Here is a 13738-nt window from a genome sequence, read left to right on the forward strand (position 1 = left end):
CCAGGAGGGCATGGGGACGGGGGCTTTTCCAGTGACACTGCACACCTGGCTCATGCAGGGGTCACTGCAGGGAGCCGAGCACGTCCGCGGCCACTGTGCACCTCAGTGTCTTCTCAGTGCTGAGGGAGAGGCCCGTGCGTGTGAAGACAAACAGTTCCAGAAGGCGAGGGACACTCTCTTCAGTCTGACCCGGCTGCCTAGACCTTGGGCCTGTGCCTCTGGAGAGGCTTGCTCAGCCTGGGGCACCTGGCTTGGCCTCTTGGCTGGGTGGCCTCTCTGATGTGTTGAGAGGAAAATACATGCAAATCATGTCAAGCTCCCAGAGAAGAGACGGTAGACAATATGGAAGCGGGGTGTGCAGGCAGACACCACAGCCATCGCTGTCCACGGTTATAAGCACTCTACTCCTGGCATCTCAAGAAATAATCCCCTAACAGACAATGAAATCCATTACTGTGAGAGAGGATGGGCCCTGGACAGGTCCAGGATGTGCACAAAGCACTAGTGTGACACAGTAGCTCAGGGTGAGGACTCTGCGGCCACACTGTCCGGTCTGAGCCCCTGCTCTGCCACTCACAGCCGGGATACTGGATGGGCCCCTAAGTGCGATGACTCTGTCTTATGAGCCGTGAAGTGGGGTCGATGTGGGTGGGTCCTGTGAGGCCTGCTGAACCCCCACACTGCCCAGCCAGGTCCTAGGCCTTCAAAGCTTCCCGAAGCTCACGCCAGCTGCAAGTCACGACCTTGGATGCTCTCCTCCCAGACACTGTTGCCATGAGGCCAGACCTTCAGGGCCGTCCCACTGTGCCAGGTCCCAGGGCCACAGCACACCAGGTGGCTCCTGCCCACTCACCCAGGAGATGCCCTCTCTCCTCCCGCTGAGTCAGAGCGAGTGAGGCTTCCAGAAGATGAGGGTGGCCTCCCACAATCCTCCCCATGTAAACGCTCTGCTGCTAAACGGACATGGGAAGCTTGGGCCACACTGTGTAAAACATCCACAGAGCACACCAGGCAAGACGTCAAGCAAGGCAAGATGAAGGGGACCTGACCCAGGTTCCACCAGGAACATAGGAGAGGTCAACTCGGATGGCCTGGAGCAGCCTCCAGAGCCAACGTTCAGGGTGCAAGAGCCCCGGGCCACTGAGCCCATACCACCCGCAGTACCAGAGCTGAGGCCCTGCAGCAGAGCACAGAGCCGGCTTGGACTGGGAAGCCACACACCTTCCACGCAAATCCTCAGGGCACAGGCATACAGATTAAGCAAACAGAGACATGCATCCACATTGGGTACCACAGTCATCACTTTCTGCATGACCTCCTGCCTTCGCTGCATGCTGAGCCCAGCCCTGGGAGGCTTCTGCATCGCCCTTGAAGTATTTTAGACTGCTTTATAGCACAATTTGCAAAATAAGTTGAATAAGATTCTGGGGGCAGAAATTCATCCATACACACAATAATGCAAATGTCTCATTTCCCAACTCTGCATCTGATGGGGGAAAATTACAGAGAGCAGGATCACTCTGAGAGAAAAGACCTGTCATTCTCCAATTCTGCTAAAAGAAAGACCAAGACTACAAAGGCTCAAGAAAAGCTCTCTGCACCTTTCGAGGAACAATTGGAACAAAGCCGCACGTTGCCTAAGTATGCACACAAAGGACGCCTGGAATTTTTAGGGTTATTTGCGGAGCATAATTAGGAGTAACAGGACAAAACTAAGGAACAGACACACAAAGCCATGGAGGAAAAAATGGTTCATTAGGATGTGCTGGGCGGGATAAAGGCCAATTACTTCCAGGCTGGATGAGACACAGGGGGAGCATGCTGCACCACCCCGGGACCGGCTCCACCGCGCAGTGCACTTGCCGTGTGAACGGCTGCAGGAAGGTCCTCACCGGCCCCGGGGCTGCGGAGCACGTAGCGCAGGGACGTTTGCGTCACGGAAAGTCAGATTGTAAGAGCATGCGAGGGCGGGTGAGCAGGACCCTGGGGCGGCAGGAGCTGAGTTATTTATGGGGGACTTGATCATGGAGTTAAAGGTGGTTTTTATTTTAATTTTTATTTTGCTTTTTCAGGCAGCTGTTCCTTCTGTAGTAAGAAACAAACAAGGTCCATTTAAAACCTACAGTTCGGCCTTCAGTGCCATTAAAATGAAGAGCAGTGTTTGAATGTGGATGGGGAGGGCAGGGCAGAGGCGTCTGCCCTGCGGTGGGAGAGGCTTCTTGCATAACCGCTTTCCCATTCATAACAGCCCCATTCAGTGGCTTCGTGTCACCATAAACCACACGTGACAGGGACGGTGCCGCCTTGCGATCCGGCCAGCGCGGCTGCTGTGTGCACAACCCCGGCCCCGACGGCGTCTGTTTTCTGTGCATGATCCTGCCGTAAACATCTGTGGGGAGGCCAGGGCCACACCGCGGTGGGCACGCCAAGAGAGGAGTCAGGACACTGGGCCGTGCTCCTCCCTGCAGGGCACATGGCCAGGCCAGAGCAGCACGCAGGCCATTGTGGGCTGCCACTCCGTGGGGACCCAGTTCCACTACCTCCAGGGAGCTTGTCCATGGTGCCTAGACAATTGTTACATTTAGACCAAAGGGCACACATGTGTGCACACGTCCCCCACACACATGTGCATGGACATACCATACACCCAAGGAATGTGCTTCTCAGAGGCACTCTGGGTCAGCTGCAGAGAATGAAGGCATGGCCCTACCTGCTGTCCCCCAGCCTGCTGTCCCTTCCTTACCAAGCTGACCCTCTTCACCCCACAGTCCCCTCCCTCAGGCCATGCCCTGAGGGCCCAGTGAGTAGCACCCACCCAGCCAGGAACACGCAGCTGCTTTATTTGAGTGGTTGACTCCATGTTAGCAAACCAACCAAAACAGCTCCAGGATAGAGAGTGTTTACCAAGCGTCACTGAGTAATTTTTCCCACCTTGCAAGATGGTCTCTCAAAATAAGACACAGACACGTCCTGAGCCATGTAAGAAGGAGCCAGAGCACCCTGATGCCAGCCTGTGCTACAGCAGCTTGCCCTTGGGGAGAGGAGTGCCACCCTCATCCCTACCTCCCTCCTCCTGTGTCCCTCTTCCCACATGTCCCTGTCCCTCCTCAGCCTCTCCCAGGGCGCACAACTGGGTGCTGGATAGACATGTGCCACCAGTTGCAGGCTGGAATGCCTGGATGTGTCTCCTGTTGCCCCCTGGTTGGTGGCAGGAAGAGGCGACGTGTACAGCTATGGGGTCTCCATGCTCCACAGCGGGCATGCTGCCCACGGCGAGGGCTGGGCTGCAGATGACCCACGTGTGCAGATGCGGCTGAGTGCCTGCTGTACCCGTCTGTCTCCCCTGTGACTTCTACCTTGGAGAGCATCCGACAGCTTACAGCAAAGGGTGTGAAAGTAAGACAGAGGGAAACACAGTTCCAGCAGCCTCTCTGTTCCCATGTAACCTGTGCAGTCATCTCAAATGTTCTAACTAAAGGCGGAAGTTTTAGGTGTCGGAGAGCACGAAGTCATTGGTCACACTTCTGGGTGTGACAGGGACCTGGCCACCCTGGACACCCCCTCAAAAGGCAGGCAAAGCAACACACACATCTGGACTGCAGCTCAGGCAGTGATGACTCACTCTCCATGTGGGGGTCCAGGGCTCCCCAAGAAGCCAGCAGTGGCTTGCACATGGGCAGAGCCATGCTGGTGGCTCCTGTGGGCACCATGGCTCTTGTCCCACACTCAGACACTGGGAACAGCCTGGCCAGGGAAAGAGAAACCACCACCCTCTTGCAGCTTGGGCAGCATGGCCTGGGCAAGAGCAGCTGCTTTCTTCAAGAAACTTCTACCACTTTTCTGACATTCTTTTTGCTCACAAGTAATGAATGACCACTGCCGTCCTTCTCACTGTCCCTGGCAACATCCACGGCAGGGAGCGTCCAGGGGTCGCTCTGTGCGCACCGGCGCTGTTCCGCTGCTAGAACTCTGGGCTGGCTTTCCAGAGAGCTCTAAGTGGCTCCCCGCGCGGCGCCTCGTCCGTCAACATCTTAGTTCAATCCATCGATCCATGTGATGGAGCACTGAGGGTCCCTGCCAGGGGCTGCGAGTTACGGACGCGGCACGTGAGGAAAGTGAAGTGCGGAGGGAGCCAGTGGCCCAGAGTCCAGGATGATGAGACGTCACTGTGGGCGTGCGGGGGACACCAGGTGACGTGCTGGGCGGTGGTGTGCAGGGCAGAGCCGGGTCCCTGGCCGGGGTGCGGGTCTCACACGCGGGGTGAACAGATGGCAGTGGTTGGGATGTGGGAGGGTGGAACAAAGCCTCAGAGCAGGCAGCACGGGCGCTGGGGGCTGGAAGGAGCGGCCCGGACACAAAGGGTATTCAGGGCTTTCTGCTGGGCGCTCTTCATTAAGCCAAAGGGCAGGCTGGGAGTGGGTAGGGGAGCAGCTGCTCAGCCCGTGCGCTCAAGGCCACCCATCACCCCGGGCCCAATTACCCCATCCCGCACCACGAGGAGGGTGAACTGACTGCGCGGGCTGAGAGCGGCCGGCCGGGGCTGGGGGCTGTGGGCAGGGTCTGTGATGTCCAGCTGTGGGCTCCAAACCGCATCGCCTCCTGCTTTCCAAATGCATCCTGCGCCCCCAAGGGCGGTGAGTCATGGGGGTGCGGGGATCATGAAGGTGACACCTGCAGGGCCACTTCCCCAACTCACGCTCAGTTCCCCCTGAACACTGTGTCCAGCCAGGGTCACGACAGCAGGGACGGTGTCACGTGAACTTAGGGGGCACCCCGGCCATAGTCAGACAGGAGCCATTCTGGGAGCAAATGGCAACCCTTCCCCTCAAATTTAAATTTCACATTTGGGGGCCACTTCACTCTGAGTACTTTTATTCTTACATCTGTCAGAGGAGAATATCACAAAGTGGGTAAAAATAACGCCAAAACTTTTAACTCCTGGTGTAACTTCCATCGCAATTAATTATTTTGTTTTGTAAACAAATCTGTATTTTATTTCCTCCCACTCATATATATCTTTTTCTTTTTCTTTTGGTGTTGGGGTTGAAGCCAGGCTCTCATGATTCCAGATAAGGGTCTCCACTGACTGTACCCAAGCTCCAGCAGCCTAGTTCTGGCTCAACTGTGTTTTAGGGACCAGTAAAAGGTGCGATTCTGCTCCCTCCTGCAAGGTTATATTTGGGGGCACATGATGCGACACTTGAGTGAAGGACACCAGACTTCCTGTTTAAGCGGAGGACTCGAGTCCAGTTTCACCCTGGTGTCGATGTCATCTGGCACGCTGGTCACCTGCAAACACTTCTAACTGGCTGACCAGCAGCCACTACAGGGTCAACTCAAACCGAGGTCTGTGATTTGGGCCCTTGTTCCTCAAACACCACACATGGGCACGCATTTTCAAGTACTGGGCCTTGCTTGCTAATGTGATCATAATGATCACACAGAAGCACACACCTAGACACTGAATTTGCCAGCTCTCCACCTTATGTATTAACAGACCCTGGAAGAGCACCTGCTCACACCCACCCCTGTCCCACAGGGTTCATCTGTACAAATGTCTTACACTCGTGACAGAGAAATAAGCATCCGCACTTTGCTCCCGACCGCTGCATCCTCCCAGAGTAGAAACTCAGGTGAGGACATCATATTTGGAGCAGCCAGGTCTCAGGATGGGTGACTGATGGCCGGGACAGTGTCTCACAGCTCCTGCAGGGAACAGGCAGTGTGGTTCCCAGGCCCTGGAAGCTGTGTGGTGTCACACTCTGCCCACTGACCCTCGCGGGAAGGACCTTGCCCAGGCCCAAGAAGACATCTCTCCCTGATGTCCCACTTGCTCTGAGCCCCCGTGTGCCTCTCTGGCCACCAGGCATCATCACAGTGCTACATCCCCTTTGGGCTGAACTCTGGCCTTCTTCATCAGTGTGGCAGGTCCTGCTCACACCCAAAACCAACTTCAGCAAGCTCCTGTTGGTTCAGGAAATGTGGAGTCCCAAGGTGCCTGGGTGACCCACACATGACAGGTCCAGAGCAGACACCAGCACCCTCCTGTGCCAGCCAGGGGTGAACACACAGGTGGCCTCACCTGGGGATAGTCCCTGCAGACTGCACCCCTCGGGCACCCTGGACCCAGAAAAGCCCATCTGCATGTGGGCTATGAGGTAAGCAGAACCCTGGGAGGGAGGCGCAGGTCTGGAACCGAAGCAAGTCACAGTTAGCGCCTTTGGGTGCCATAGCCACTTTCTTCCGAGAGTTAAAATAATGGGAAAGGAATTTACAAAGTAAAAGCATAGCAAGAGGGAAACAAGACAAGAACAGAACAGAGCAGGATAAAGGAAAGAACGTGAGACTCTCCCTCCACTGGTGTGGGCTGGGGTAGGGGACAGAGCCCTCGGGGAACAGTGCACATGGTGTCTTCACCACGGCCCAGGCCATTCAGGCGGGTTCCTCTCCAGAACCCCCGATGGACCTCCATTCCTGCCTCCAGGCTGAATACTAGCCTGCTCCAAGGATCCCTGCTTGGAGCCCCAGGTCCCCTCCTGCCGTCACCATACCACGTGGCCACCCACGGGCCCTGTTCCAGGCCCACTTGGTTGCCTCTGCACCCCCTTCCCCCAATCCATGGATCCATCCGCTGTGAGCTTTCTGTGAGAATCCTTGGTGCACTGGCTTGCACTCCTCTCTGTCATCTCAGTGTCACACACGTCCCTCCTGTCTGGCCTGGAGTCTGGCCTGGCTGTGGGCTAACTTTCGCAGGGCTCTTGCATACCAGAGACACGGAAGTCTGCTCCCAAGTCCCGAAGGGCCCTGTTCCATGGTCCCAGTGGGCACAGAGCAGAGACTGTCACGGGTGCTCTGTGTGGGGGGGTGCGCTGCAGCCTGGAGTCTGCCCAGGTCCTGACCCAGAGGTAGGGCGAGGTTGTTCTGGCTACTTGTGCCCCTCCACGTGCTTGTGAAGTGACAATTCAGGGACCTTATGGGCCCCGCTGGACGGGCATAGCTGGCCGCCTGGGACAGGCACTGAGGGCCCCTCTGTGGGGGTCAGGCTCCCAGCAGCACCCATCAGGATCTCCATCATGGAATGGTCTCCCACACGCTGCAGACAACCCTTCCCCCGACTGCTGAGCTTCTTCCCGCTCTGGCCTCGGGACGCTCCTGCCTCTGCGCCAGAGAGCAGAACCAGGTGGTCTGGAAAGCTGTCCAGCATGCAGGGGAGGCTGAGTCAGTACATCTCCCTCCTTTCCTCTCCTTTTCCTCAGTCCAGGAACAGTGGTTCAGCAAGTCTCCACGTCTGCTGATTAACCAACAATATTGGAGCAACAAAAGGAGCCACAGAGCTCAGGCCGCAGGGTGCTGGAGCACTGAACACCCAGTCTCCCGTTTCCACACATCTTGCTGTGCACTCTGCTACTTTTAATCATGCTGATCTAATTACTCCTGTCTGACCAGGGCGGGCAGTAGCTTTACTTTATGCTCAGCTGTCCGCTGTGTCAAGGAGTTCCTATGGGCCATGCTGCAGAACAGGCCCGGACACACCAGTTGGAAAGGATGTACCTGAAAGTTTGGGGTGTCTGAGAACAGCGTGTTACTAACAGGTGCTGGCCTTCTGGAAGAATGTTCTGACCTACAGTGAGAAGGCATCTAGCAGATTCACCCAAGCTTACCAAAATCATATTGATCATTTGAAACTGTTAGGGATAAAATGCGCTCCTTTACCCTCAGCAGGGTGAAATTTTTGCAGGTTTTCCTTAGATGGTCACATTTCTGCTTCAAAAAGCCTGGAATCTGGCACCAATCGAACCACCCTGGCTTTATCTGCAACTAGGTCCTGGGGCATCCCAGGGCACGGCGGGCCCAGGAAGAGCAGAAGACCTCCCCTCCACTACCTGGCACCCCCGGGGGAGGTGGAATACGCGCCTGGGAACCACACCAGTACCAGGAAGGTGGGCAATTTCTACCTACCAGCTGCCAGCTTCCCTGAAATTAGGATTTCCCTGAAATTAGAAAACTCCCAATTCTCAAGGTTTGCCCATGTTGTAACAAGATGATATTCTTTAATAACACGTTTTTAAGGACCCTTCCAGTTCTAAAGCAGGATTTTGTTTCTTGAATATTTGTTAAAAATGATTATTATTTTAACCTGAAAGTTTAAACATAAAACCAGAACAGCCATTCTAAGATACACAGCTGACTGAGTAGAGAGGCCTTTCAGAAACTTGTAGTAGAACCAAGTGAACCTTGGCAAAACTGGAAACACCCTATCTTTTCTCTGTTTCCACGGCTAGTGATTGCCAAGTACAGAAGATTAAACTCACCTAGAAGAAGGGGTCTCATAATTCATAAGAGAAGGAGCCAGCAGGTGATGACCTGCACCCCGCATAAGAGCTCAGCTTCCTTTGCCAGAGGTGAGAAGTCAGGGCACTTCTGAGCAAGCAAAGCCATCGGCCCAAACCTGCTGAGCACCTCAAGTAGCAGCAGCCACATGCACCCTGTCATTACACTGATAATCACTTGCTAATGGGTGCCACGGCAGCCTGGATGTGCTCTGAGCAGCTCTGCTTGTGGGGGTCCCTGTAGCCCCAGTGCGTGGTTTGGTTCCAAAGGCCTCAAGTACACAAGAAAACCTGCTGGGTATTGTGAAATAACCATCAAAAGAGAACTTGCTGAAAATTCTGCAGGAGCCTCTGCCTTGGTGTTGGGGAGGGAGAGCGGGCAGGCAGAATACTAAACTTGCTGTTCAGAGATGATCAAAGCTTCAAAGAAATGGATGCAACATTCAAAGAGATTTGGAGAGAAAAAGGGAAGAATGTCTCTAATCACCTAACAACTTATTTTTTGGTGCAGTTCTATCCAACCGCCTTCCTTAGAAATGGGACATCCACATGAAATAACGCTTAACATATACTGGGGCAAAACGTGAGAATTCTCACCCTCAGTGTGGGTGTGTCCCACATGAACTCACACGGACCCATATGACATACATGTATATGACATGCTGTCCTAGTTTGAAAGGAAGAGTAGAAATAAGAAGAATCTGTTTTTGGATAATTAAGTACAAATTTAATCCCAATATATTGTGTTGCATATACTTTGACAAAAACATTCACTGAAACAACAGGGAAAAGTTTGGTGGTGACATCCTACTAAAAATAACTTTTAAAAATATACTTAGTTAATTCAAAAAGTTAATTTACCCAACTTTTAAACTGTGAGCAAATTAAACTTTGTTGGATTATTGTATGGGATTGATATCTTGGAAGAGCATCAAAAGTAAATCTGCCCAAAAGATCTGGTTTTACCAATACATAAAGCAAAAATCACACATGCACCCCACACACATAAATTCAGAAAGTGATGAATCCTGGTAGTCTTGGGACCAGGCCTACCTAGAGGAAGGAGATACAGATGTTTACACTAGAATCTCATCACTCAAGGCTGCAGGGAATGATTTTGAGAAAGGGACACTCAGGGACCTGCTGCGACCTATGGCCAGGGTTCCGTGGTCACATACGCCAGGGCCGCACAGGCAGTCCCCTCCATGTTCAGTAGAGGGCTGCCAGGTCACCATCAAGGGTCTCCTTGGATCCTTCCATGAGTGTGCTCAGTGACACTAGCGCCAGTGCTATGTGGGGACACACGGATTCTCCTTTTGGAACAGCACGACTAGCCACCATGGAACCGTCACTCTTACCCATCCAAACGCCCCACTTGTGCCTTCCTTCCCTCTGTATGAACGCCCAGCTCTCTCCCTTCCAGAAGACCTTTGAGAGCTGACATTAACAGAACTTCATATACTGTTACAATCATCCTATTGTCCCCAGGCTACTTACACTGGAATCTTTATGGCTTCTAAAAACTTCAAAACAATGCATGAAGTGTGTACACCATGCCCCATAACATGAAGCATAATATAAAATTGCTCAGCTTTCCCCGTAACCCAGCAGTGGGAATTATGGTGAGGTTATCTACAGCTTTCCTTGTATTATAGAAGTTCAGTGACATAAAGAGCACCAGGGCAACTGGACGCTTTCTCCACAAGGCACTGTTTATGCTTGCAATATTTTGAAAAACTTGCTATAAGATGATTTTTAAACTTGAAGGGTATCTCAATGGCAGCTACGGAAATGGGAAGAGATACAGGTGCACGCATGAGTTCACATCTGCTTCACGCACCAACGTGCCCGCTACGTGACCACAGCAGCTTCAGTTCTTTGTATGTCACCCAGCTAAATCCGAAGCCAAAAGCCACGGGGTCCCTGTCCTGTGGGTGGCATCCTGCCTTCCTGTGCTCTGGTTCTCTCCAGAGTGGTGGCGGCATACCCACTGCCCACCCAGGTGGCTCTCCAAGGGTGTCTGGGAGTGATCTCAGAACTAAGCACAACGGAAAATCGTCACAATCATGTCCAAATTTTCCTAGATCATATTTTTAAAGACAAAGTTTTCTTTCTTCTGTCTTTCCCCCTTTTTATTAATCTGGATTGAAGAAAAGCACACATTTCATTTATTGTCTGGATTATAGATTCTTATTAAACAAACCAGAGCTCATTATAAAATCAATATCAACTTACCCACCATGTCCCCAGGAGGAACACAAAAGGTCACTCTAAGAAATTCAAACACTTTTCCTGCTGCAAGGGCATGATTTTAATTACAGATACTATTAATTAGAGCTGTCACTGGGAAGACTTTTTTTCTGTTAATTATCATAAACTCAGTTCTAAGTATGCATTTTCAACCTGCATTTTTGTAAAAATTAGTCATTTCTGCATGCAAGTCTAACCTTTCCATTCTATCAATATTTTATATTTGAATTTCAAAGTATATCAAAGGATGCCATGCTTTCTAGAAATCTACGCCTGTATGATCTCCCGTCTCTCATACTTGGAACAGAACGAGGTGATAATTTATTTATGTTTCGACACAAGGTTGGCCCTGAAGACCTGGCATCCTATATTGATGGCCCTGCTCAACAGAACTTCTGGGTAAATTCTTACTAGTTTATGTGACATTTTTTTCAGGCTGCTTCTTCAAACGTGGTTTTTCTTTCTCTTTGAAGCAAAGCCACGCACTATGCCTGAAATGCCATCTCCAACCCATTTGAAGTTGCCATTTCTTTATAAGAAAAGGATCATTCTGACCGGGCTTGTGACCCCTGCAGGATACTAGAGGTTTTTCTCCACTCAGTGACAATACTAAGTATTTTGAAACTAGAGAAGCTATACTGTGTTCTCTATTAAGCACAGAAATTTTATGAATTCATCACAACTCCTTACACGGGGCAGGGTAGGGTGGCCCGAGGGACAAAGTCCAGCCAGCTCCATGCCAACTGGGGCCTCAGGTCTCTCCTAGAAGGAGCTGGAGAGTCTACCTTGGTGATGCCAAAGACAGAACAGCAGTATTGACTGTTGTGAAACACGGGAATTATTTACCCGCCGTGGTCACGTGCCCACAGAAGACAAAGATCCAGCCAGCCCAATGGGAGGAAACCTTACCAATGTATATTGATCAAACTTTTAAAATGGCAATTAAGTGAATTATTTTACCTTCCCAAATGGGGATACTGTATATACATGGAATTAACTTATATTTTATGTTACGGAAACCAAGGGTCCTGACTTGTAGATACGCCCACTTGCACTGCTGTCTCGTCTTACTTCACTACGTAATGCTATTAGACATGAAACACACACTACAGAGCGTCCCAGAATTCTGAGGTTTTGTGTCTACCCATCAGCTCCAGTCTCCCCGTCTCTCCAGGTGTGTCTGCTGGAGATTGGCACCTCCCTACACAGCTGCCCACCGCCTCCCGCTGACATGCGGGTTTATCTCCCATTTATCAGCATTAGATTTCACTCCATCCGAGTCACAGCACAGGGTGGCAACAGATCAGGTCAGAGGGGCTTTTCATATGGGACCCTGAGGAAGTCAGTGATTTAAGAGCCATCTTCAAACATCCACACAACCAATTCATCCTGCAGCCCTGGCATGTTTCATTAATAGTGGCCAAAACTAAGAAAGATAACAGATAATACATAATTCATGTATTGTACTTTTTCCATATCTCTAATTAGCAACCCGCTTTCACAGCTAACACGGAACTATCCAAGAACAGCGTAAGATTAATACAGAGCCATAAAGCTGTGGTTGCAAGGTATTTACATGAATGCTAATGAGAAGTTTCAAATTGTCGTCATAAAAGAACCCAAACTATAAATAAATGAACAAGTGCTGGGCGTGGGGGAGGGGCCAAGGGCGAGGAAAAGGAAGCAGACATGTCTGTGCAGTGCGGGAACCAGCAAGGCCCTTGACGGGAGGCTCTTCTTACCTGGTAGGCAGCAGTGGCGTCCACGCTGGCGTCGCCCCCCAGGCCCGACAGCTTCTGCTTGAGCTTGTGGTGGGAGCCATGGCGGAGGCAGTAGACGAGGCTGGAGGCCAGGAGGACCCCCACAATGCAAGCCATGGACAGCAAGGTGAGCACGATGAACTTGGTGGAGTCCTCCTGCTCTCTCCTGTGAGGCAGGAGCTTGAGCCTGCTGCTCTGCAGGACAAGGAGAGAGGCCACGTTAGCACTCCCGGGATCCCCACTTCGCAGAAAGCCACCCTCTGTTGCATCCTCAGTACCCGGTGCCACGGGACAAGCCAGGGCGCAGGCACCAAAACACGGTGCCCGAGCCCCTCAAGGGAGCCATCGTGCCAGCACCCAGGGGCGGCGCATCCCGGTGACACGGGGCCCTGTCTCCCCTCACTGGAGGCTCCCTCCCACAGCCGAATCGGGAGTGTCTCTGGGAGAGGGGGACCGCAGGTAGAGCAGCAACCAAGTTACAAAGTTGGCAGCACTCCACAGAACGTGTCACCCCGAACCTTTTGGGGAATCTGCTACGCTGCAAAGGCCCACCTGCCTCGGGGGCATCCCGAGTCCGCTGCGCCAGACACCTCGGTGTGGCTCCGGAATCGGACGGTGGCGGACCGCGAATGGGTAACCCGGAAGTCCAGCCTTCCGCCCCGAGTTAGGGCCCCCAGGCCCTCGGCCTCCCTGCACTCTCTCGGGGTGGGGCAAAGCACGAGGATACCCTTTGGTGCCAGTCACTGCTCTCCAGGGCGAGGAGCCCGGGTGCCCCTCATTAGCTTCCTTAGGAGGTGTATTAGCGACAATTAAAAGCGCCACAGGAAAATGGATGGCTGCCGGCACATCGCCCACACTCCCGGCCGCGAGCCCCCCACAATTACCCGGGAAATGAATGGGAGAGCACGCCCTGCCTCAGTCCTGGTCGCTACAAGACGAGAACAATTAGCAAACTCCTTTCCACCACCTAATTTCGCGTGGTAACAAAATGGATTTTTCCCCATGAATGCCTGGCCGGCCTATTCATTATCTCTCTTCTATTAGTAATTTTCTGCTCCGCATTCAGGCTCCCAACTCTTCATTTCCTCTGCCTCCGAGTGTACACAGTGCCTCTTATGTCAGGCCGGGCCCATTTTTATCTTGTAATCATAAAGGCCACCAAAGCAATTATCGCCGGTCTTGACTGGAAAAGCTGGTCATTAATTAGCCTCCTTTTGCTTTCCGCGCGCGGATTAGCGGGCGCCGGGACCGAGTTAATGGAAGCGCGGGTTAAATGAGAAAGGACGCCCGGATTTTCCTGCCTGGATGCGCGCTCGGGAGGACGCGGGGTTCGGGCGCGGAGCTGACGGCGCGCGAGCGAGGGGAGGGGGCGCGCCGGCCGGCGGGGACCGGAGGGGG

At 52.6% G+C, this 13738-nt stretch overlaps 1 protein-coding gene across 1 annotated transcript in view; it reads right to left on the minus strand.

Annotated features, from left to right (window-relative positions):
* Positions 1 to 13738, minus strand: part of Ptprn2 (protein tyrosine phosphatase, receptor type, N polypeptide 2) — a 496397-nt gene that overhangs the window by 76384 nt on the left and 406275 nt on the right. The window contains exon 14 of the mRNA XM_005414104.1: positions 12323 to 12535. Within this exon, the coding sequence (XP_005414161.1) occupies positions 12323 to 12535 (213 nt within the window). The remainder of the gene's footprint in view (positions 1 to 12322; positions 12536 to 13738) is intronic.

Source organism: Chinchilla lanigera, unplaced genomic scaffold (genome assembly GCF_000276665.1).
Source record: "Chinchilla lanigera isolate Chin_1 unplaced genomic scaffold, ChiLan1.0 scaffold00178, whole genome shotgun sequence".
In the NCBI taxonomy this organism is placed as follows: Eukaryota; Metazoa; Chordata; class Mammalia; order Rodentia; family Chinchillidae; genus Chinchilla; species Chinchilla lanigera.